Source organism: Lichenostomus cassidix, chromosome 3, assembly GCF_008360975.1.
Source record: "Lichenostomus cassidix isolate B80296 chromosome 3, HeHo_3.0, whole genome shotgun sequence".
Classification (NCBI taxonomy): Eukaryota; Metazoa; Chordata; class Aves; order Passeriformes; family Meliphagidae; genus Lichenostomus; species Lichenostomus cassidix.
In genome coordinates, this window is record NC_139483.1 from 35,210,603 (window position 1) to 35,233,592 (window position 22,990).

Below are 22,990 nucleotides of genomic sequence, written 5' to 3' on the forward strand. Positions count from 1 at the left end.
CTGAAGCTTTCTGTCCTCACCCAACTCCTAATGAAAATCAGAAGTGGTTTGGGACTGGTAATGCAGATCTGAGCTGTCAGTTGAGGGCATGGTTAATTTCATTGCTGCAGGAGCACTAGGCAAGAAGGATCTTTGGAACCAGCTATTGGTAAATTGAGACCAGTGTTTTGACATTCTGATGCTGTGGTTAACTCTCGCTTGTGTAGTGTTTGGCTGTGCTATGCTCTGTGTGTGCTAGAACAAAAACTGGTTCAAAGGTAGTTACTCATCTCTTTGTACTGCCAGGCACTGAGTCAGCCCTCAAGGACACCTCCATTCATCATTCTAGGGAAATGTAGTCATCAGGCTGCAGGAGCTGAAGTCACTGTTAGTTCAAATGGCTGGTCTCCCTCAGGACTAGGATCGTTTGTGTTGGCAGAGAAGATGATGATTTTTTGATGACAATAATGTCAGTCTCATCTTGGTGTCCTTTTTGAACACTGCTAGTGCACACTTCAGTGCTAACCCATTTAGCTAACAGATGATTTGTAGTTACCTCTGTTGGATTGAGTATTTGCTGTTCATTGGGTTGTAATAGACCTGGGTCTAAAGACCATGGCCTTAAGTTTGGTGTGAAAGGCAAAAAGCCCTGTGACTATTACAAAATGGGCTAATCATCTGATAGATCTTTTTAGCTCACAATGGTGTGAGAAGTGGACAGATCGTTATGGCAAACTGCCTTGAGCAAAACCTTTGGTGCTTTGGTGGACAAAGTCCAGACTTGTTGATAAGACCTTTTGAATGTGAACATTTGTGATTTCTTCTACACCTGTTTGGGTTGAAATCTTTAGGGCTGCAAGTGTCCTTTGTACTTCTGTTGAGGGTTCCACATAGATTCCTTTCAAAGGACTGGACCCGGATAGCCTCTGGCCACATCAAGTACTGTGCACGTGCAGTGAACTTGCAGAACTTGCACCAGACAAGCGGAGATATCTTGGAAAGAATGTTGAAAAGATAAAGTATCACTGCGGCAGCAGCATGCAAGGCACTCATGAAATGCAGCTGCAGTCCTATACTTCAAATTACAGTCTTAATAGACTTACCTTTTTTTGAAAGAGTCTCACTGTGATTCCACACATGCATTCCCAACAGGATGCTGCTCAACTGCTTTCTGAACCACACTCCCAGATTGCCTTGGAGCAAAGTTAATACTTTGGTAATCTTCAGTGATTGCCTCTGGACAGCAATATCTGAGTCTAGAATCCCTTTAGCTTTAAGCACTTTTTAAAGTACTTTAAGAATGTGACAGTTTTGGGGAGCTTAAAATTAACATGAATTTTGTATGGCTTTTACCCTGGGAGAGCTCTTTCCTTTGACTATTTTGTATTTTATGACCTCTATGTGCTTCTGGAAAAGAGATCAAACACATTTAAACTGTGTTCAATTGATGAATAATCTGTTCTTAAATGCTACTAAGATATGGATTCTGTTCTGGCTTCTGCATGGTGGACAAGGATAGTTGCGGAATCGATGCCACTGCCAAATTAATAATGACAGTGAAACAGAAATACAAATATACGTTTGTATACTGGAACAAAAGCTCTGCTGGCCTGTCTGTCTTGCTTCCTGAACTGGAACCTCAAAGCTCTAGAGTGAAGGACAACTGCTGGTCACTGTAGTCCCAGCTGTGCCTCCTTACTGCTTCGAACAGCTTCTGTTGTTATTATATAATGTCTGTTTGGGTATTCCAGCTGTTGCACACATGTGGAGCCTTAACAAGAAGCCAACTCCCCCTCATTCCCCCTTATGCTATTCCAATGGCTTATAGCAGCTTTTCACTGCAGAGTACACTTTGCATCCTGAAGTATTTTCCTTCTGTTGCACCCTGGAGGGCTGTATCTATAAACTTTTTTTTGTTCTCATGTTCTATTTAGAAATCCAGTGAATTCCTAAATTAGATTGTCTTTTGATGTACTTCTGGACGTGATATTAGAAATAAATATAACCCACAGCTGTACATTCAGATCATTTCTAATGGGAATTCAGGTGAAGACTGAAGAGCTTAAGATTGTAAAAGGAAAAAGAGGTGTATAAGTTTAGTGATGTAATTATTTAATTTTTTTCCCTTTCTCTCCTTCCTTTCCTCCCATCCAGCGCCAATTTCCTCTATAATTGAAAGAGTAGAGGAGAACTGGTAATTCTATGTACTCCTTGTAAAAGAGATAATTTTGGGGTGCCTCCAGAGTAGTCAGTCCTTCCTGTAACAGTCTCGCATCAGTCCTTCCTGTAACAGTAGTCAGTCCTTCCTGTAACAGTATGGCATCGCATACATTTTTCAGGTTCCCATTGGAGAAGGGAGACACACAGTCTTCCTATGGAGCCAAGTGAGAGGAAAGTCTGGGCTTTCTGTCCCTGAGGTGAATCAGTGTAACTCTTGAATCAGCCTGTAGCTTCCATAGTGAGTGCATTAACTTTATCCAAGGGTAAGATGTAGCAAGTCGATGGATACGAGTTCTGTTAAGTTACACACAGTCAGGGTTGCTCTGTACAGAGCAGCAGCACTTTGTTGAGTGTTGTCAAGTACTGTGATGCTTTTTCTACATGATGCATAGTTCACACCAAGATGAGACTTTATAGCTGCTATCTGTTAAATTGATATTTACTTGTATTGTGTTTATGTTGTTGAAAATGAAGTAAATGCTTACAAAAGTTACCTGGGGGAGCTCTGGTGACAAGTTTCCACTTTGAGGTGTTTGTTATGCTCCTGGAACTCCTCTTCTTTAATTCCCATGTCTTGTAGTGACCATGTGGCCTGTGTGATCCTTGCACTGTAGTTTCTATGTTGCTAGGGGTTTTTGAAGTGTTTCCCATGGCAAGATTGGAATCCAGGTTGAGATGTCTGATGCTTATGCTCTATTACAAGTAATACTATGAAAAAAGTAAATGTAATATTTACTGTTCTTTTGTATTTTAACACTACCTATTTGTCTTCTTTAAAAGTTTAAAGCAGCTGCTGCTGATTATTGTACTTTTTCCCTAAATGCTTTTAAGTAGCTCTTTCTTAGAACAGCCATTTAAAAGTTATTCATAGTAAACAAGGTTATTCTAAGAAATGATAAGAGCTTACAATTGTTTAAAAAGTAGCTATGGAAACTAGATAATTCTCAATTTAATATGAACATTCATTGCTTTCATTGGCTGTGTTCCCTTCTTGAAAATGATATGCTTCACAGGCACTCTACAACATTTCTAATTAATTTAATTTTCTTTAAATGGGCAAAATATTCATCCTGATTAAGATATGTTAGAGTTATAAAACATATGACTGCTGTTTGCTTAGCTTTCTGGTTTTTTTTGGTTTTTTTTTTTTTTTGAGTCATAAATAGAATCTTCTTTCTCTGTTCCAAGCTGGAAATATCTGGTCAAAGAAACGTTTCTTCTTGAAACAAGACCAAGAGTGCCAATTACAGCTTTAAGTCATTTAAGACAAAAGACTTATCTCATGTATGTAACAAAACATGTCCTGAAGGCTACACAAGTTGTGTACCTAGACTTGAAGGTGAAGAGTTTAGTGGGCATAACTTCGGGTTTCTTAGGTTACATCATTTACATTGCATCTCTAACACGAATGGTTAAACAGTACCATTTTCGTTAGATAATGACATTTTAAAAAATACTTGAGTAGCTATTTCTCATTAAAGACAAAGGGGAGGGGGAGATTCTGCCAGTTTAAAAGAATGAAACCAAAGAGGCAATAAGAGCTGGTGATTGCCACACATTTCTTGCTGTTAAGTCTGTGGCAGCTGCACTGTTCTAATAGAAAATACTGTAGGAAGGCTTGTTAAATGTTTTTGTTTCTACGAGTTCACTTCAAAGCTGGAGTTAGTTTTTGATGCTGAGAGGGGTAGGTCGTAAGTTCTGTGCATATTTGTTGTTAGGTTCCTTGACATGTTGAATTTAGTGTGTCTCTCCTAAGTTTGTGTCTCTTGATTATTTTTGTGAAGTTCTGAAATACCAGTGACTCACATTGGAAGTAGTTGCTATTCTAATTCAACATCCTCCCGATACACAGAGTATAGTGCAGTTATAGTAATTCAAAACAGTTTTATTAACTTTCCTAGCTGTGTAGAAAACAGTATGCACATGTTCTTAAAACCTTAACATGATAATGCTTGCTACAAAAGACTTATTTGTAGATTTTTAGTATGCTTGACAGAAGCTTCCAGAACTACTATTTCTGCTCTACTCTTAAGCACATGCTAGGAGGAGTCATAGCTGGTTTTTGCTGGGGCTATAAAACTCACTTAAATAGTTTTAGATTCAGTTAAAATATGAAATACAGTGATTGTCTTCTGAAAATATATAATTTTAATTGTCAAAATTGTTATAGAGAATTGAAGAAGTAATATGTGCCTCTATTGTAAAATTCAAATGTCAGCTCTTGGTTTTTTTGATCCTTTCTGCTTTTCTTCCTGCCACCCCTCCTATATTATTTGGGAAGAAAACAAACCAAACCATACAAAAAACCTCCAATATCCTTTATAGTTTAAATGAGTTGCAATTGTTGTACACTGTATTTGTTGTAATTGTTTTCTAAATTGTTTTTAATTCAATAAAATTAAATTATTGCAGTTTGCATGCAGTACTCTGTGTGTCAGCCTCATACAGAATGTTTTGGCGTTCATAGGAGCTGTAGTGAAGAACTAAAGTTCTTCACTATACTAAGCAGGAAAAGTTGAACTACACTAAGCAGGAAAAGTTGTCATGGCTGGAAGTGCAGCCCAAATTTTAGCCCTTGGTATGTTCTTTTAGAATACTGGGGGGTTTTATCATTGTGTGTTATTTCACAGTTGTTAATAAATCACTCAGAACTGTGAAACTGCAGAGCCTCATACAGTACAGAACAAGAGCAACTTGTAAGAATTACAGTAACACAGGGTGTAAGCTACAGAACAGAGAACGCAAATGAATTTAAGGGTACTTTGAAAGTCAAAATATTCTCAATAGCCAGCTGATTAATTTCAGTAGGAAATTGCTGTGTGTCCTGTAGCTTGAAATCACATATTTTTTCAGGTGCTTGGTGGATTTTATCTTCATTTCTGTCAAGGAAGATAGTTGGGATATTTCTTGGCTAGTGTTTTTAAGTACATTTGTGCTATATCAAGAGTTAAGTTGAGCTAAAAAAAGCTGCTCTTTAAGAACAAGTATGAACAGGAGATACTTTGGTGTAACTAGATTGCTTTAATTGTGAAAACAAGACTCTACTATAACAGTTTCTGTTTCCATGTATGTAGAACTGTGTATGAGAAAAAACTTCTTATAAGCAAAGAAGCAGCAGGCTGTAAGGATTATAAGAGGTCAGCAAGTCAGCTCTGCTTAAGAACATCCAAAGCGAAATAACATAGGCATACTATGGCTCCTGTGTGGGGCTTTTTGCTTTTTTTCCTCCCTCCCTACTCTGTGTTTCATTTCCAGCTCCCCCAGTCCCAGTTTGTTCTGTTGTGAGGCAATACTGGCAGCAGGGGATCGACATCTGCCTACTAATAGTACCCATAGTTGCCAATTGTTATCCTGAGCAGGGTAGCTGGGCCAGCTATCTCTGTGTGTAGGATGCTCCTGCTATCTCCCCATTGCTGAAGGGAAGTGGAGTCTTGCACCAGTCCAGTTCTGGGTATCTGCCCTGGAAGGCAGGCTGCAGGTTTAGAAAGTGCCTGTCGTTGAATCAGCCATTTTCTGCCTAAAAACAGGAGCCAATCTCAATGTGACCGGAGAGACTGCAAGATTTTGGTCACTTCTAGTCAGCCAGAAGAGCAGAACCAGGCCCTTCATCACTCAAACCTCTTGTCTGTGGCTGTGCATAGTCAGCTGAGAGTGTTTGCTCATTTGTCAGTACGTGATCAGCCAAGAGAATGAAGGCATTTAAAAAAGCTAAGTCCAAAGTAGAGTTTAAAGTACTGCAGATGAGTAGTAATTTCTCCATCTTTCACTCTTTGTTCAGAAGTGGTGTGTTAAGCCCAGGGATTCCAAACAGCTATGTCTTTTCATCGTTAATTTTTCTATAAGTGTAGGTATATGGTATTTATTACCAGAGTTTCTAAAAATAGGACTGAGCAGTAAGTCCTGCCAAAGAACTCAAAAAGTGTTGAGAAATACTAGGCAATTAGAGGAACATTTAAGTGCTGGAAACAGGAAGAATGTGCTCAGCATCATCGTGATTCAAGGTAGTGAAGTGGTCTGGGAATGTGTAATGTCGGTTTCATAGTAGTATCCAGAGTTTTCTGAGATCCTGGTTGCTTTACGAAGGTAGAGGTGAATTTGCCTCATGCAGAGCCAACAGGCCAAGTATGAGCCTCAAAAAGGTCTCTTTGGCAGGAATGCCAGTTTCCAAAAGTTCAGAGGAACAAGTTCTGCCAGGCTGCTGAGGTTGTGTAATTCACAAAGCAGCTGGTGCCATGGAATATGATGTTTCTAAAATACAGACTGTTATCGGTGGTCCTGGGATGGTACTATTTTGCTTATATTCCTACCATGACAAATTATCTCAGTAGATTTTATTTGCAAATTTTCTGTGTTTTAGTACATTCATAAGGTTGTTTGATCAGTTTTATGATTTAACATGTATTAGCCTATGCAAATATTTTGAACAGCAAGTTTTCTGTTTGTTTTGGCAGGAAATTGTCACTGTCAATCATCTTATTTGAAAATACAAATTCTGGTCTGGTTTATAATTGAGATACCTCTTTTAGTAACAGAATAATTTTATCTTTTTCTATAAAGCCCAAAATATGGTCACATTAAGGATGGTTTTTCAGTTCTGTTAAAATTGTGTTTCAATTTTCAGAATTCTGTAATAGAATTATAGAAGGTAGTGCTGTCCTTAAATTTTTCAAGTTAATAAACCTAGACATAACACATGCTCTTTGAAATTATACTGTAAACCAATGTGTTTTTAGAGTCGAATTGTACATCTGAATTGTCTCTTTGTGGAAGGCGAATAACAGTTTGTTTTTTTCTTGTTTGGTCCCCTAGAAAATAAAAAGCTTAAATAGTATGTCATGAAAAGATTTTTTAAAAATAATTTTAAATAGTTGCTTTCAGTTTTTAAATTAATTTTTATGTTTGTATATTACCATGATGATTTAGCAGCTTTAATAAATCCAAATTATATAAAATAGATATTGATGGTATTCTTTAATTAGATGTGTTTATTTTGTACTTCATTATGCATGCAGTTCCCTAGCTTAATAGTGTATTATTTCTAGAAGTGCACTATGCTTTTTCTGGTTTGCTGAGCAGTCACTGGATGTTTTAAGGTAATTTAAGTCGGTTTAATATATTTAGGAGTTCAAGCATGTATTTCTTTGAAGTCATTAGTAAGGAAAGAAAAAGAACTCTAGCAGACAATTTCAACAACGAAGCATGCAAATGAAAAGAATGTGAGGACAAGATTCTAAATTGAGCCCTAAGGATGTAATTTCAAACACTTTATAACCTGTCCTTTTTATAGTTTAGACTTGTTGGAATGACAATATTCAGCTTATGTTTAAAAACCATCCCTTATGCAACAGGGAGAAAAAGAAATAAGTATTGTGAAATGTGGTTTACTGTTATGCCTGTATGTAACATGAGCCTGTAAGTCACAAGCTTCAGCAACTTAACATATATGCCTAGTATATTGTACCAAAACTAAGGACTGGGACAGTATCACAAAAAAAGGAATGTATTGAATTACATTTTCTCAAAATTGACTTTGAAAAATATTTTGTATAACAAAGCTTGTAGTTGTCGGGTGAGCAAAATTTTACATGTAGGGAATGAAGCAAAGTGGATTTTTCAGGAGAAATCAGAGACATCCTTAAAAACCAGAGGAATGCCTCACAGACTTCAAATTTACCAACTGCAAATAGGAAAACAAGCTATTCCTAGACCTCTGGAATGCAGTCTGGGCTTTTGGTCACAGTGTTTTTTTATTTTTTTTTAAGTAGGCAAAAAGGTTTGGAATAGGAGATCCAAGTTCCTCCAGACATTGTTGGTTCAGCCGTATGTCAGAAATTCTTCATAACTGCTTTCTTGCAAGCTGAATTTGAGCTGTAGGTGGACTTATTTTTATAATAATGAATTAGATTCTTTCACATACTTTGTTAATCATGGGCTGAAGTCAGGGATACAGTGTTCTTAAAATTTGTTTACATTTCACTGCCTTCCAGGGTGACAAATGTGGGTTTCAGGAACTAGTTAGGAACCACAAGGAATCTCTGCTTTGGCGTTCCAAGCCAGGGTAAAAGACTGCTGAACGTAGTGCCTATGGGTTTAAAGTCCAAGGATGCAAATCTGTGTTTGACAAGTAACAAAGTCCTGGGATGAAATCATGGCCAGCAATGAAATAAATGAGAGTTCTGCCCTTGATTTCAGTGAAATCAGGATTTTATGCTAGTGTCTGGGAAAACAGCTTGTGTGAAAACCAGTGTAACTGTTTAGTATTCTTTTGCATATGTACCGAGCAGTGTACCAACCTTTGATTGTTAAAAACTTTGCAGTATCTTATTAGATGATGATGTAGATATTTGTAAATCTTTAGGGAAGTATAGAAAAAATGTGTGCCTATTCTATGCAAACTTCTCTGTCTCTGGAACAAACTGGATGGCTCAGTAGAGCAAAATCAGTAAGAAAATTGAGAATTTCATGCAGTTTAGCTTTTGTCCTTGAGCTCAGTGCACTAGAAAATCTTACCTTTTACCTAATAATTTTAGAAATAGAGCTAGGGCAGAATTATGATATTATTTATAATTATATCATCCATTGGGCTCGTTAGCAGAGGAGCGGTGAGGCACTAAAGTTGAAATCTACACTCACTTTTAGCCCTGTAATTTTTGCTGAAAACATGAACATTTCTCAGACGGAAATATTACTGTCTTTATATTATCTAGTTTTGCCTTCTGAAAAATTATTTTAACACAGTTTTCAAGCAACCGGTCCTTTTACAGCAGGATTAAACTAAGCACGTAAATGAGGCAAAATGGCCTATTTTTAAATCTAGATTCCTTGTATGCCGTTTTTAGATTTGCTTGCTGTATGAAATGTTGTAGTGAACTATATATGCCAAGAGTTGCTGTTGATGTACTAAACTTATTTTTTCTTTCTTTAATGTCTGAAATTAAAAGGAATATGTTGTATCTCCCCTGATTCTGACACACTAAGCCAATGTAGAAATACTCCTAAAGTGCTCCTGTTAAGCCTTAAAGCGATTAGTCATGCAGCCAAAATTTACCATATCTAGTCTCCATTGTTAAACAAGCTTGATAAGCTGATAAATAGCATTGTGGTGGAGTTTGATTATTTTTTATGGTATCTCTAATAGAAATATAAATAAAGCGTGTTGATTTTTGTTAATCTGTTGTCAAGGTTCTCTGTCAAGGTTCTCTTTGCAGAGGAATTTCTTAGGTCATGACAGTGAATAAGTGCCTTATCGGTTCTGTTAGCTTTAGTCTGTTCTTTAGCTCTACTGAAGTGACTCTTTTACATCAGGGATCTTGTACTGACACAAAAAGGATGTAGGCACAAACATGCTATTTCTCTGGATGTTATTTTCTGAAAATATGTGGCAATGAACACATAGTTATAATGCATTTATCTATGTATTTTTAATGAACAAAGTCTTATATGTGTTATATGGCTGAATTTCAACAAACAACTAAAATTCGCTAACAATTTTTTGAAATTGCTATCCTCTGATCCTGTGTAAGTTTGCTGTCTTAATTAATTAGAAAATATTTTTCTGTGTAGTGTTATTTTCAAACTATTTGTGTCAATATGTCACAAGGTTTTGGAACCTCCTTAGCCCCCATATTAGACTCCTAGTAAGTGTAACTGCTTACTGCTGTCCCCCCTTTCTCTGGTTCTGCCCACAAATGGAAACATTCCATTTTGGTGATGACTTAATACAAAGGACAGACTTTATTGCTCAATTCTGTGGTATGAAGAAATAGATCTTATGAGTTGTTTATCTAGTTCAGCTAAGAAAGTAATTATACATTTAAAAATTTAGACGTTAAAAGTATTCTTGGCCTAATGCAAATATTATTTCTACATCCAAAGCACTTCACCACTCATCTTTTCACCCTCTGGGGTACAGCACAACATGTGCCAGACGTGGCAGGAAGAGTGTAGTTGCTTCATCACTTGAATTTAGGTGACTGCTGTGGAGAACTTGGGTAAACTTTGAGGTTTGGGTTTTTCTGCCCCTCCATGTTTAGGATTGCTAAATTTTGTGGTGTAACTTAAGAAGAGCAGTCCCTAGGGTGTTTCAGGGAGTGTATCCTGTAGCCAGTCTAGTCTGTCAGAGCTTCTTGCTACTGATTTCATACACCAGAAAGAGCTTCTGCTGATAAATAGACATGCTGAAGATGGAGTCTGGATTTAATCTAGAAATTTTCAAGGCTTGGTCATCATAAATTGTGCTTCTTGTCAAGTAAGTTTAGAAAGCCTTCAGTAAATGTGGTTAAGATTCTTAATGTGCAGTGACCATTTCCCCAGTCAAACATGAAGACATAATTTGTTCTCATACAAGCACTTTTTGTGTATTGTACTTGGGCAAAGTCAGGATTGTACACATCTGCTAGTAGTTGCTTATGTAAGAAATCAGTATGTATTACAGAGAGATAAAATGCTCCCAACTTGCACACCTGGCACTTCTTTAGCAGGAGAAAAATAAGGTCTGTTTGCATATTTTATGATCAGTTAGGAAACTGATATCCTTAAGCATAAGGATTTCTGACTTTTTTTCATGATCTCATAATCAAATTTGAGGTGTGCTTATCAACCATTTATACTGGCATTCTTGAAAGCAATAATGGTTGATTATATCTTGTCATAGTTCTGATTAAGCAGTATGTGGAAAAAGTATTTCTTTTTGTAGTCTAGAACTTATTGCAGTTAATTTTTAATGAAGGGTTGTTTTGTATCTTTGTCATGTATTTCCTAAAGAATTTCTTCTGGAACCAGAGTCTGGCATTTCCCTGCCTGTGCACTTTCTGGACACTCTTAACTTTGTGATTATCAATGCCTTTAAAAGCTTTCCTTGTTATTTTCCCTCATCTCTTTGCACTCAGTAGTGCTTTGAGTTTTATCTTTTAATCCAATTTTGTACGCTGTAAACTTTCATTGGGCTGATGTGAGAGTGTCATGTTCATCAGTGCTCAGTTTCATCTACAGTCCTGGTACTCAGAGTCTTTATCTCTTCCTGTCTAGCCACCTTTAATTGTCTTGGGTTTTTGCATCTTTTCCTACTTTACAGAGGTCTAATTTATAGAAAGGTTATGAACCTATGATGTATTCCTTTATATCTGACTCCTTCTGAGAAGCTCTGTTTATACCAGCAAGACCATACTTGTAAAACATTTTCTAGACATAACAAACAGTAGTGAGAAAACATTTTTTGCTAATCCATCTGCATCTTTGCAAAAAGTTGATGGGGTAATTACTTACTCTTTGCATTTATGTTTTTCATAATCATGAATTAACATGCCAGAATATCAAGGGTAGGCCAAGGTTTTCAGTTCTTTATTAGCATTTTTACTTTTATTTAGGTATTATATTCCTAAATGACAGATTTCTGCTTAATTCAGACAAAGGTGTAAGTGTATTCCCAGAGTGAATTTATCTTGTGTAAATAAAAAATTGCTATTCTGGAAGACAAAATAATAATTGAGGATTTTCTGAACTACTGTAACAAAATTGCATATACTTTTAAGTTACTTATTTACCTGAAGTGAGGTATTATCAAACCATGTATATGTTAGTAGACTTCAAAAGAATATATTATAATTAATATATATTCAAGAAAATGAATCTTATCTTTCATATATTTGCCCATTTTAAACTTGCAACACCATTTTATAATTTAAGATTTTTTAGTAGTCTCTTGTAATACAAATCTTTATTTCAAAGTTTTTTTTCAAATTTCAAATAAATTACATCAACCTACTGGGTTCTTTGTTTCCTGTTTTGCTTAACATGCTCAAGAATTTGAGTAGATCAGTGATGCGTGGTTTTGCTTCGCAGCAGCTGTGCTCACTTGCCTTTATCATCTAATATCCATTGTAGGAGTTTGCTTCTATTTTTAGTTGTAATTTCAGCATGTTTTTCTAATACCAAAGTCTGTCTCATGGGTCAACAGATTAGAAATTATCACAAGTTAATATGTCTCCATCTGAGTAACTTTTTTTTACACAATGTCAGTGTAACACGTCACTAGTACCATGGAAACAAAAGCAATTTTTCTGTAGAAAATGTAGTATAAAACAGGAAAGGGAAAAACATGTGCTAATTTACTGAAGATGATGTATTGAGCTGACACAGTGGTCTGGTTAAGTAAGCCTGCTAATATCTAGTGAATTTCATCTTGACTCAGTGCTGCAACTCAGTGAATTCTTGAAGGTCATTCTTAATGCAAGTGTTGGTGACATTAGCAGCCATTATTTTAAAAGCTGAGTTTGATACTGACAAAATATCTTACCTGACTGTAGTATTAGCAATGTAGCATCCTGGAATACAACAACAAAGGACTCTAAAACAAACAGTTAACCAATAAAAGCAGAGGAACAAGTCAGCAACTCACCTAGGCTTTATATTGAGGAGTTTTTTCTTTTTTTGCCTCCTTGAACTTTACTGGTAAGAGTTGTCTGAAAAGTTGAAGATGTATGTATGGCTGGACATCTCTGAGAAATAATCCAGATGTCAATTAATGTGGATTTGTGAAGAGCTTCACTGGTTAAGTGTTAATGAAAGTATGCATAAGGTAACGAACGATTGTAACTGCTAGTTGTTCATTTGGTGCGTGATGAAAACGGAAGTTTGTGAATTGCTGTAACTGTGAGACTTAGACTCATCTGGTTTGTGTTCACTGTTGTCTCAGATTTTTCTAGCCTTCATACATACCATTCCTTTAATGTTGGTTTAATGTTGGATACTTGAAGGATACTTAAGACTTAATACTGTAAGAAGATTTCCAAAAAATTTGCTTCACTTGTGTCTTGATGACATGCTGGGAGTGGGATAGAGCAAATTTTCTGCACTCATTTTAATGAAAAGATGTAGTAAGCAAGCTTTCCTTTTTACTTAAACAACTTTAAATTCCTTTTTACTGTTTTTTGTCTTGGTGTAGACTAAGTATCTTAAGATTTGTTGTATTTGTTGTATTACCTTTTTTACCAACAAAATCAACTTGGTGATGATCAAATAAGATTTTGTCTATATTGTAAATAACATTCTAACGCTTTAAGGAGGTAAAAAAAGTAGGAATTAATGGCTTGATGGTTATTTGAAAACTAATTTGTCATATCCAAACTACTAGCTTTGCAAAATTTTGGGGAAAAATGTATCGCAAAGATAAAAGTCAGGGCAGTTTTATAATGAGGGTATTAATGAAACATTATAGGGTCGTTATTGTAGGACAGGCAGGTCTCGGTCTTGTTTTGCAGTGTTTGCACTGTATTTCAGGGACAGGACTTTTAAATATGCATTAAAAATACATATTTGTACATAGAATCAATTTTGTGCCGAACTTTTGAAATGGTGAAAATAAAGGAAAGCTGAATGTTTCTCTCTTTCATCTCTTGTTACTGGTAGGGCCTTGTGAAATAGGCTATCCTTGATTAATGATGGGTATGATAAGGTAAAAGGCTTTGAAGAAATCCCATCTGCTCATCATCAACTGGGAAGTTAAACTTTTTCATGTATCTTAAAAGAAATTAATATATATATATGTATCTCAAAGAAGCAGTGGAAGGAGGAAACAGCTGGCAAAGGTCAGGCTGAACTAGCAACTGAATTTTAACAATTTACTTGGAGGGTAAGGGGTTAGTTCTATTTTCATGCCTTTTGAACTGGCCTGCATATTTTCTTTACTGTCTCATCGTTTTAGAAAATACTGGTTTTCTTCTCCTTTTGATTTTTCAGAGACTTTGGGAGGAGGTAGTGAAGAAGGAATTAATTTGTACACTTGAATGAAGCACTTGTGTTAATATTTTGTATTTTCTGGAGTCTTGCTAGCTAGGAGCCAGGCATAGGAACATCAGACTTACAGTAAATGAAATAAAGCAAGCAACCTGAGTGAGATTTGTCTTTTCATACCAAATGTTGTTGATCTCACTTCTGCTTGCTAGAGTTACTCTGATACATCACATTCTTTCTTTGGTTTGTCGAGCAAGAGAACTTTCTTTTGCATGACAGCTGAAAATGTTTCTTTTTCCTCCATAGTACTCTTTTAACCTTCTTAGTATTTATCATATTGTTTGTTGAAGGTGTGGTTAGTTTGTTTGTCTGCCTGGTATACACTTCAGCAATGGAAAGTTTTTGTGAAGTTTATTAAGTTAACATCAGTTATACACCAAGATCATCAATATTAAGCATAAGTATGTAAGAAAAAGAGTCTAGACGCATCTTAACTTTGGTTTCATGTCATTATTGTAAGCATATACCTTGGAGATTTAGATTAGGTGCTTTAGTCTGCATTGAAACAAAAATTATCAGGTTGTACATCACATGGAGGTGTTTCCTTTTAAAGAACTGGATTGAAGAAGTTTACAGCTTTCCTATGTACTACTGAATAAGGCACACTTGGAAAACACAGCTGTCTTAGCAGTAATTCACTAACATTAATATTTAATGTAAACTAAATTGAGGAAGAAAATGACAATACCTGAGAAGGAAGGAAGAAGGAGGCGACTGATGTAAATTCTGGTGGTTAGGCTTTCAGTCTCTAATGTATGACATTCATGTTTTTGGTGTGGCATGGTGTGTTGTTGGGTTTTTAAAATTATTTTTTAAAAATTTATTATAATTTCAAGTTTTAGGATGGATTTTTTGGTAGGCTGACAGCTGGGCTTCAGTGTGGCTGGATGTGTGGCAATATAAAAGGTAATAATAAAAATAAAAGGACCTAATACTATCAAACAAAGAAGGCCTTTTTGAACATATGGACGTTGGGGTAGCCTTGGCTACAGTGACCATGAGATTGTGGAGTTCAGTATCTTCCATAGAGGAAGAAGGGCGGCAATTAAGATTGCAACCCTGGACTTCTGGAGAGCTAACTTTAGCCTGTTCAGGGACTTTCTTGGACAAATACCATTGGAATGTGCCTGCAGGAAAGAAGGATCCAAGACAGCTGGTCAATATTCAAGGTCTACTTCTTTTCAGGCTCAAAACTGGTGCATCCTGATGAACAAAAGATTGAGCAAAGTGGGCAAGAGACCTACATGGATGAACAAGGAACTCTTGTTGATACTTAATCACAAGCAAGAGATACACAGGAGAAGGAAGCAGGGACAGAACACTTAAGAGATACATACAGATGTTGTCAGAGTATACAGAAATGCAACAAGGAAGGCTGAGGCCCACCTGGAATCAAAAATCTGGCCAAGGATATCAACTACAGCAAGCAAATACATCAATAACAAATAGCAAATGAAGGAAAATGTGGGCCTGTTATTCAATGGAGGGGGGACTCTGGTAACAGAGTATGCAAAGAAGGTAGAGTTACTGAGTGCCTTCTGTCCATCAGTCTTCACTGACAAGACCAGCCCTTGGGAATGTCTGACCTGGGAGACGAGGGAAAAGGAATGGTGAAAGGAAAACTTTTGTTGAATCAAGGAGGATTGGCTTAGAGATCATCTTGATGTCTACAAGTCCCTGGGCTATGATGGGATGTATCCATGAGGGCTGAGAGAGATGGCAGACATCGTAACTAGGCCACTCATGGTCATCTTTTAAAGGTCATGGCAGTCAGGAGAGCTGCTTGTGGACTAAAGGAAAGCACATGTCCTCTCAGTCTTCAAAAAGGGCAAGAAGGAGTACCCAGGCAGCTACTGCCTCACCTCAGTTTCTGGAGAGGTTATGGAGGGCCTTGTTCTGGAGGCCATCTTCAAGCATGTGAAAGACCAGAAGGTGACCCGGAGTAGTCAGCATGGATTCACTAAGGGTGAATCATGCTCAACCAGCCCAGTTGTCTTCTGCAGTGACAAAACTGCCTGGATGGATGAGGGGAGAGGAGTGAATATTTTCTGCCTGGACTTCACCAAGCCTTTCAACACTGTCTCTTACAACATCCTCATAGGCAAACTTGGGAGGTGCAGACTGGAGGAGTGGTCAGTGAGGTGATTTGAGAACTGGCTGAATGACAGAAGACTTGACCAGCTTGCATATTGTTCACTCATTCATCAGTGGCTTGGATGAAGGGGCAAATGGCTCTGCAGAGGTTCACTGAAGACACAAAACTGGGAAGAGTGGCTGATACCCCAGAGTGCTGTGCAGAAGGATCCTGAGAAGTTGGAGGAGGGGCAGAGAACAACTGTCTGAAGTTCAACAAAAGCAAATGCAGGGTCCCACACCAGTACAGGTTGGGGACCAATCTACTGGAAAGCAGCTCTGGGAAGAAGGACCTGGGGTCCTGGTGGAAAACAAGCTGTCCATGAGCCAGCAGTGTGTCCTCGTGGCCAAGAAGGACAATGGAATCCTGAGCTGCATTAGGAAGAGCATTGCCAGCAGGTCAGGGGAGGTGATCCTGTCCCTCTACTCAGCCCTGGTGAGGCACATCTGGAATGCTGTGTCCAGTTCTGGGCTTCTCAGGGCAAGAGACATGGAGCTTCTGGAGCAGTTTTGAGCAGAGGGTGATAAAAGTAATTAGGGGACTGCTAATCAGAGATCGTTAGGAAGACCCTGCTTAAGCAGAGAGGCTGGAGCTGTGAACCTCGCCAGTGGTCCCTTCCAACCTTAACCACTCTGGGGTTCTGTAATGCTTTACAACTTGTTACAACCTTAACAGGAAACACTCAGCCACTTAAATGGCAGCATCTGTATCTAGTTGTGAAATCCTGCTTATACATTCAGTATAGACACTCTTGTGTCCAAGAACAGAAATGGATGTCGTGCTACATAGACATCAAATGAGGCTTGTTAGAGAAGGCAGGTTGTGCAGGAGAGATTGCAATGACTCTTCAAAGAAATAAAGTTCATATGTAAACAGTACTGAAGGAAACAACTTCAGCTTTATCTCAGGCTGAGGGTTTCCTGGTGCTACTTCTTATCAGACTGTGATGAATTCCAAGCCTGACCTCCAGTGCCTCTGAAGCCTCTTTTTTGATCTTCTGGTAGGAACCCTAAAGACAACATAGAAAATACAGTATTCTTTCTTAGTCTGGCAAAGAGACTTTTACTGAGTGTAATGAGACTGTGTAAGTACTGTATTACAAAAATTGACTTGGAGACAGCCTGAGCAGTTATGTTTCAGTTCTACATAGGAGTTTTAGAATGTCACTATTAATGAATGCTCTTGTTAACTTGGATCAGTTTGAAAAAAAGAGCATCTGTGTAGGACAAAACCCCATTGTTTGTTCTAACCACAAATCCATTGGCTACAGAAGTTACTAAGCATCTTGAATAACATGACCAAGGAGTTAAGCATTGCTTTGGAGATAGGGGCTGGCTCAGGCTCCACATGTCAGAAAACAATGCAGTAGTCATCTAAGTTCTTAGCTGAAACTCTGCAGTCTCACCACTGTGGGGAAGTGCTGCTCAGCTGTCCTTTGTAATATAGGGTTCATGACTTATTCTCAGAAGACAATTATTTACCCTGCAGAACTGTGGCTCTGAGGGGTGATTGTTACAAATCCCATAATTTCCCCATTCTTCCATTTTTGAAGACTGGAGTAGTTACAGACCCTCAGCTGAGAATAAAGTGAGGGAGGCTTGCAGCATCCCACTCTATATGCCTTTATTTGAGCAAAGGACAATGTAGTCCTAATAGCCACTGTTATTAGGTTAGTAATTGATACTACTCTCCGTGGAGTTTGTCTTTACAGTCTGATCTGCACTAGCTACAGCTGCTTGAAGGCATGTTATCAGTAGGTTTGTTACTTGAAAGTGTGCTGTTCCTTGCCAGGAGGTGCAATTCTGCAGCCCAGGGGCCCAAAGCAGCTTCCAGTTTCATTGCATGTGGCTAAGAGGTGCCCAATCTGCTGCCTTATTTATTCCTGGAACAGTGAAGGCCAGTTTGTTAGTGAAGAAATGATTCCTACTGCTGATGGTTGCTAAATAACCATGGGCTTTTTGACAGGGAGAGGAGGGAATTTTTATTGAAACTTGGCAAGGCCTTGTGCAGTGAGAAGCTGAGGTCATAGGGAGAAATCCAACCATATAAGTAAGGATTAGCAGTGAGGGAATCTGTGAGCTTGAAGGAATCTTCTTATTTAGCAGGAAGGGGAAATGGTTTTGCTGTTAAGGGAGGCCATGTGGTTATGGGACATTTGGCAGAGATGTTCAATAGTGCAGGCAAAGAGAAAGTGAATGGCCAAAGTAATGTGACTCTGAGAAACAAACCTTCTGATGAGGTGGGAAACAGACTGAAAAGAGGGAAGAGGAGCAGTGCTTTGCTCTGTGGCTAGACGGATATGGTGAAGGAGAAAATGGTTTCTGGGAACAGAGAGGAAAAGTCAGTCGCGTTTAGGTTCTACTTAATATACCTGGTATGAAATGACAATTGTAAGAAATGGAATAAAGTTTGAATGCATCGCTGTTTCTCTGACCAATCTGTAAAGCTCCGTGTGTTAACAAATTGGAGCTGCAGCTTATGATTTTGATCAGGGCTTCTCCCTGTTCCTCCCTGTTTTCTGAGCTGTCCATGATATTTCTCTTGCCAAGTGAAAAAGAAAATGATATAACGCCTGTAGGCTGTCTTTGTTAGGAGTTTGTTGAGCTGACAAGACAATGAGGATGCTAAATGCATGGAAAATCAAGTGCTTACTTGTAACGTAGTAGGTTTTCCAAACTGTATTTTGAGAATTTGGAGTAAGTTGAACTTGTCTTCAACTTTTTAGAAGTAGTTTCTAAGTCGAATTTATTAATTCTTACATTATTCTGTCTTTCCTATCTCTTTCCAAAACAGGATGATACCCCTTTCATCTCAGACACTGATGATGAATCTTCATCATGGCCAAACACAGGAATATGTGATTAAACCCAAATATTATCCAGTTAAAAAAGTGATTTCAGGAGAGCAATCCACTGAGGGCTCATTGCCACTGAGACTGGGCCAGGATCAACCTGCATCACCCTTGCGATGTGAGTACAATTACAAAAACCATACTCTCTTCTCTGCCCACCACAAAGCCCCCACTCCCCTTTTTTTTTAGATCTTGAAATTTTCTGCAGTAACACTTGAAGACAGAGAAAGGTTAAAATAACTATACATGGAATTCTTAAATTAGCAAATGCTCTAATATTTTGCATTTAGTGTAGAAGCAAAACCAATTTCCTGGATGAAAAAAAATTGAGCCTGATTCACTGTTGAAAATTCATCATGCTATTTCTAGATAATAGTTTTTCCTTCAGAAAAAGGTGCTTTGTGAATGCTTGCTAGAATAGGCACAACTGTGAGTATAGTCAGTGTCAGTATGATGGATACCCTTTTTTGAAAGGTGGAGTTCAGGATTGTGGTCTCATTGGTGACTATTTTTCTCTATATTTAATTTATTATGTGTTTATGAACTTCTGCACAGTATGGAGGCTGCCTGAGAGTTTCTGCTTCATATTTATCAAAAAAGGGTTGTGTAGGTGCCCAGCGTGTGGCCTTGGCTCATGCCCCATTGTGTGCAGAGCTTGAGGACAAGTTTTGGCTTAGAAGTTGAAGAGCTTGATGAATTATGGGTTAGGTATTACAGAACGTCTGCTGGCTTGATTTGGAGAAAAGCTCCTGCAGTTGAATAATGGGCTGATTAACATTGAGACCTTAAGGTACTTACAGTCTCCTGACAGACTTCCTTTGCTGTAGCCCAAAGAATTATGCTCTGCTGAGGCTTTAGGGAAGAAGAGCCTTTCCTTCTAAATCTTTAAATAGAATTCCTTTATGTATCATTGCGTTTCTGCACATCTTTATGGTCTGTTCATTTATACTTAAATACAGCTCCCTACTTCCTTTTCCTCAAGTGTAAGTTCATGGATGATAAACGAGAGTATTGGTTCTAATGGGAAGAACAGTGGGCAGCTGGAGGCCTTTCAATTTTACATTTTTAGAGTGGTGAAGTTTACTTCTTGCAAAGCACTGTCTCCCTTTCTTAGAAGCTTCAGAAAGTTTTTTGTTTTTTTTTTTTTTTAAATCACACTGTCAACATCAACCAGTAGTCTCTTTTGTAAATAAGATAATACTGTTTTTTTTCCAGTCAGCAGTCATTTTCCTTAAAATAAAATATTAACAGCCACTGGGATTAGATTATGTCCCTCTCTTCTGATTCTTACTAGTCAAAAAGTAGACAAATTCCCCGTCGTACAGTTCTCCACTATTTTGAGTGACTGTTCCAGGCTGGATGCTGGCCAAAAAAATCTTGCCTTATCCTCCCATTTCTCAGGCTGTTTGAGTTAGTCTACCTTAGATACACTCAGTATTACACTTACAAGTATCAAGCTGCAACTAAATGAATGGATTCTGTGAGTTGTTTTTCTTTTTCTTCTATGTAGCATAAGGAGATAACTCTATGAAGCTGTAAAACAAAGGAGCCCGTGCTTCTAGCTTGTTCTAGCTTATTTGAGCCCCACTGTTAATTAAATTCTCTGAGGGGCATGACCAGGAGAAGGAAAACCAGGAGCTGAAGACAAGAGTGTTTTTTTATCAAATTCTAATAAGCCCCTTAGTGAGCAGTGCATTAATAAAATATTCTACCCTTACTGAAAAGCTTATGATTCCTAGAACAGCCAGAGGACAGGTAGTAAAAAGAGTTTTTATGGTCTATATAATGTGCCTAAATGTACCTATAATGTGCCTAAATATTTTGAATTTCAGAGTCAAAAATTCTCTAATAGTAACAATGGCAACAGCACAGAAACTTCAACTGTAAATTCTATTTGCAACCTGGTAGTCCATAAAACCGTAGGGAGATTTTGTTAGTAATTGAGGTACATCTACCTCAGACATTACTCTCTGAATGGCACTGCTAAATAGTAACCACTATTCATCTGAGCATGAATCCTCTAAATGTCAGTGCTTATTTCTAGCTTTTTAAAGGCAAGGCTGAACAAAATTAGTTGAAGGAATTCAGTGCTATTTCTGTTGGTCTAAAATGTATGTGATAATAAGCAAATTCTAAACTGAGCACAGTCTTTCTGGAATTTCTTTCAACACAGTTATTGTTGAGAATGTATATTGAGCTAGAACTGCTTATTACAACAGTAAGAGGCTAGGAAGTTCTCAGTTTCACTCTTCATTTCTGGTGCTACTGGTTTCTTCAGAGAATGCATTTAAATACACACTTCATTTTCCAGCCTGAGATGATTGTGGGCTAATGTCAGCAGTATATTGTGCATTTTACCCATTGAGCTGAAAATAGTGACATTTCTGCTTCTGAAATCAGTTGTCTGGGGTTACCTGCATGTGTAGGTCTATTTTGTACACCCTCTCACCAGGTTATAGTTCCCTGTAACTACAATGATGATGCCACCACTTACCTGTTTTAGAGGCATGTTGAGAAAATGTATTAAATAATGCCTGAGGTGACCACAGAATGCACTGAAAGCAGAAGAAAAACTCAAGAGTACTTTACCTACAATGGAATGGTATTATGTGGTGTAAATAAGGCAGGTGTTTGTATAACAAAGTTATCCCAAGGAAGAAGGGAGGATAAGAAAGAAAATTACATTTATCTCTCTATTCAGGAAGACAATATGACAAATATGTGAATTTTACAACTGAAGTTACATGTTTAGTTGATACAATTAGGTACCATGGAAAACTTCTCTCTTTTAGGTAGACGGGGATTTTTTGGTCTTTACCAAAATTCTTTATAAATTCATTAAGGAGAACTTGTCTCTATTTTAGGTAGCAAATGAAAACATGTCTTGAATTTAAGTAGTATAGGTTACATAAAGTTTAGTCAGAGGGGGCTTGCAGCACACTACTGTGGCTTGGTTTGTGTGTGTTGTGGCTAGAAGTTGGACAAACATGCCTTTATGCATTTTGGACTCTTAGGATCTGCACATGGTTCTGTGGGCAACTCTTAGATTCTGGTGTAAGGATGAAGCTGAAACAATATGAATGTTGTGTAACTCCTCTAACTGTGGATAAGTTATATTGCATAGTATTTTACATAAGTTTATGTACATGAAATAAGTTTAATGTGGAAGAAAATGTCCCCGCACTTAGAGTTGTGATGTGCAGAATACTCTGTCACAGATTTGGCATAACAATAGCTTTCCTATATTGGCAGCACAATACACTGGTAACTTATTGAAGCTCTTCTGAAAGCTTGTACGTAATTACACATTCTGGCTTCACTGATGACTTCATAGTTTGATTTGAGCAAAAGCAGGTGTCACTTTGAAATTCCAGTTTAAACTATTTTTTGTGGAATTGCACCATTCTGACTTCACTATGTGACACTTACTTAATAATAATACTATTTCCCCAGCAGGAAGTATGGGTAAACAGCTGTAAAAGGCATAAATGTTTTACTGCTTTAAAAAGTGCACAGAGATACAACATGTGTTCCATGTAAATGCATCTGTATGATTTGACATTCTACCCAGGTTCAGACTTGAGAGGAAAATCTCCCTCAGGTCTTTGCTGGGTCAGATCCTCTTCCCACCATTCTTGGTATTTCTTTGTGGAACTACCCTTCATGAAGAACAAAATAATTATCTCACTGGCTTGTCTTAACTATAGTTAAGATTGTGATCTTTGTAAGTTCTGCCTATCAATGTATTTATGGATATTTATTAGAGTTAAAAGTGGTAACTTTCCTAACTAGATGTTTTGGGAAATTTAGAGAGAAGGTAGGATGTTAAGGCTACACTCTGAACAAGGTATAGCCAACAGAATGAGATGGGTGAAAACAGAATGAACAGTTAGAAGACTAAATAAGTGGAAGTTATTATAATTACAGTAAGAAATAACTGAAAAATTACAACATAGTCTATTTGGAGGGAATGTCGAGTCAAATTCGCTTCAGTCACTCATGGCAACTGACATTCA

At 37.6% G+C, this 22,990-nt stretch overlaps 1 protein-coding gene across 7 annotated transcripts in view; it reads left to right on the forward strand.

Annotated features, from left to right (window-relative positions):
• Nucleotides 1-22,990, forward strand: part of LTBP1 (latent transforming growth factor beta binding protein 1) — a 180,164-nt gene that overhangs the window by 26,676 nt on the left and 130,498 nt on the right. For all 7 annotated transcript variants that reach the window (XM_085055266.1, XM_085055269.1, XM_085055268.1 and 4 more), the window contains exon 4: nt 18,917-19,092. In XM_085055266.1, the coding sequence (XP_084911392.1) occupies nt 18,917-19,092 (176 nt within the window). The remainder of the gene's footprint in view (nt 1-18,916; nt 19,093-22,990) is intronic.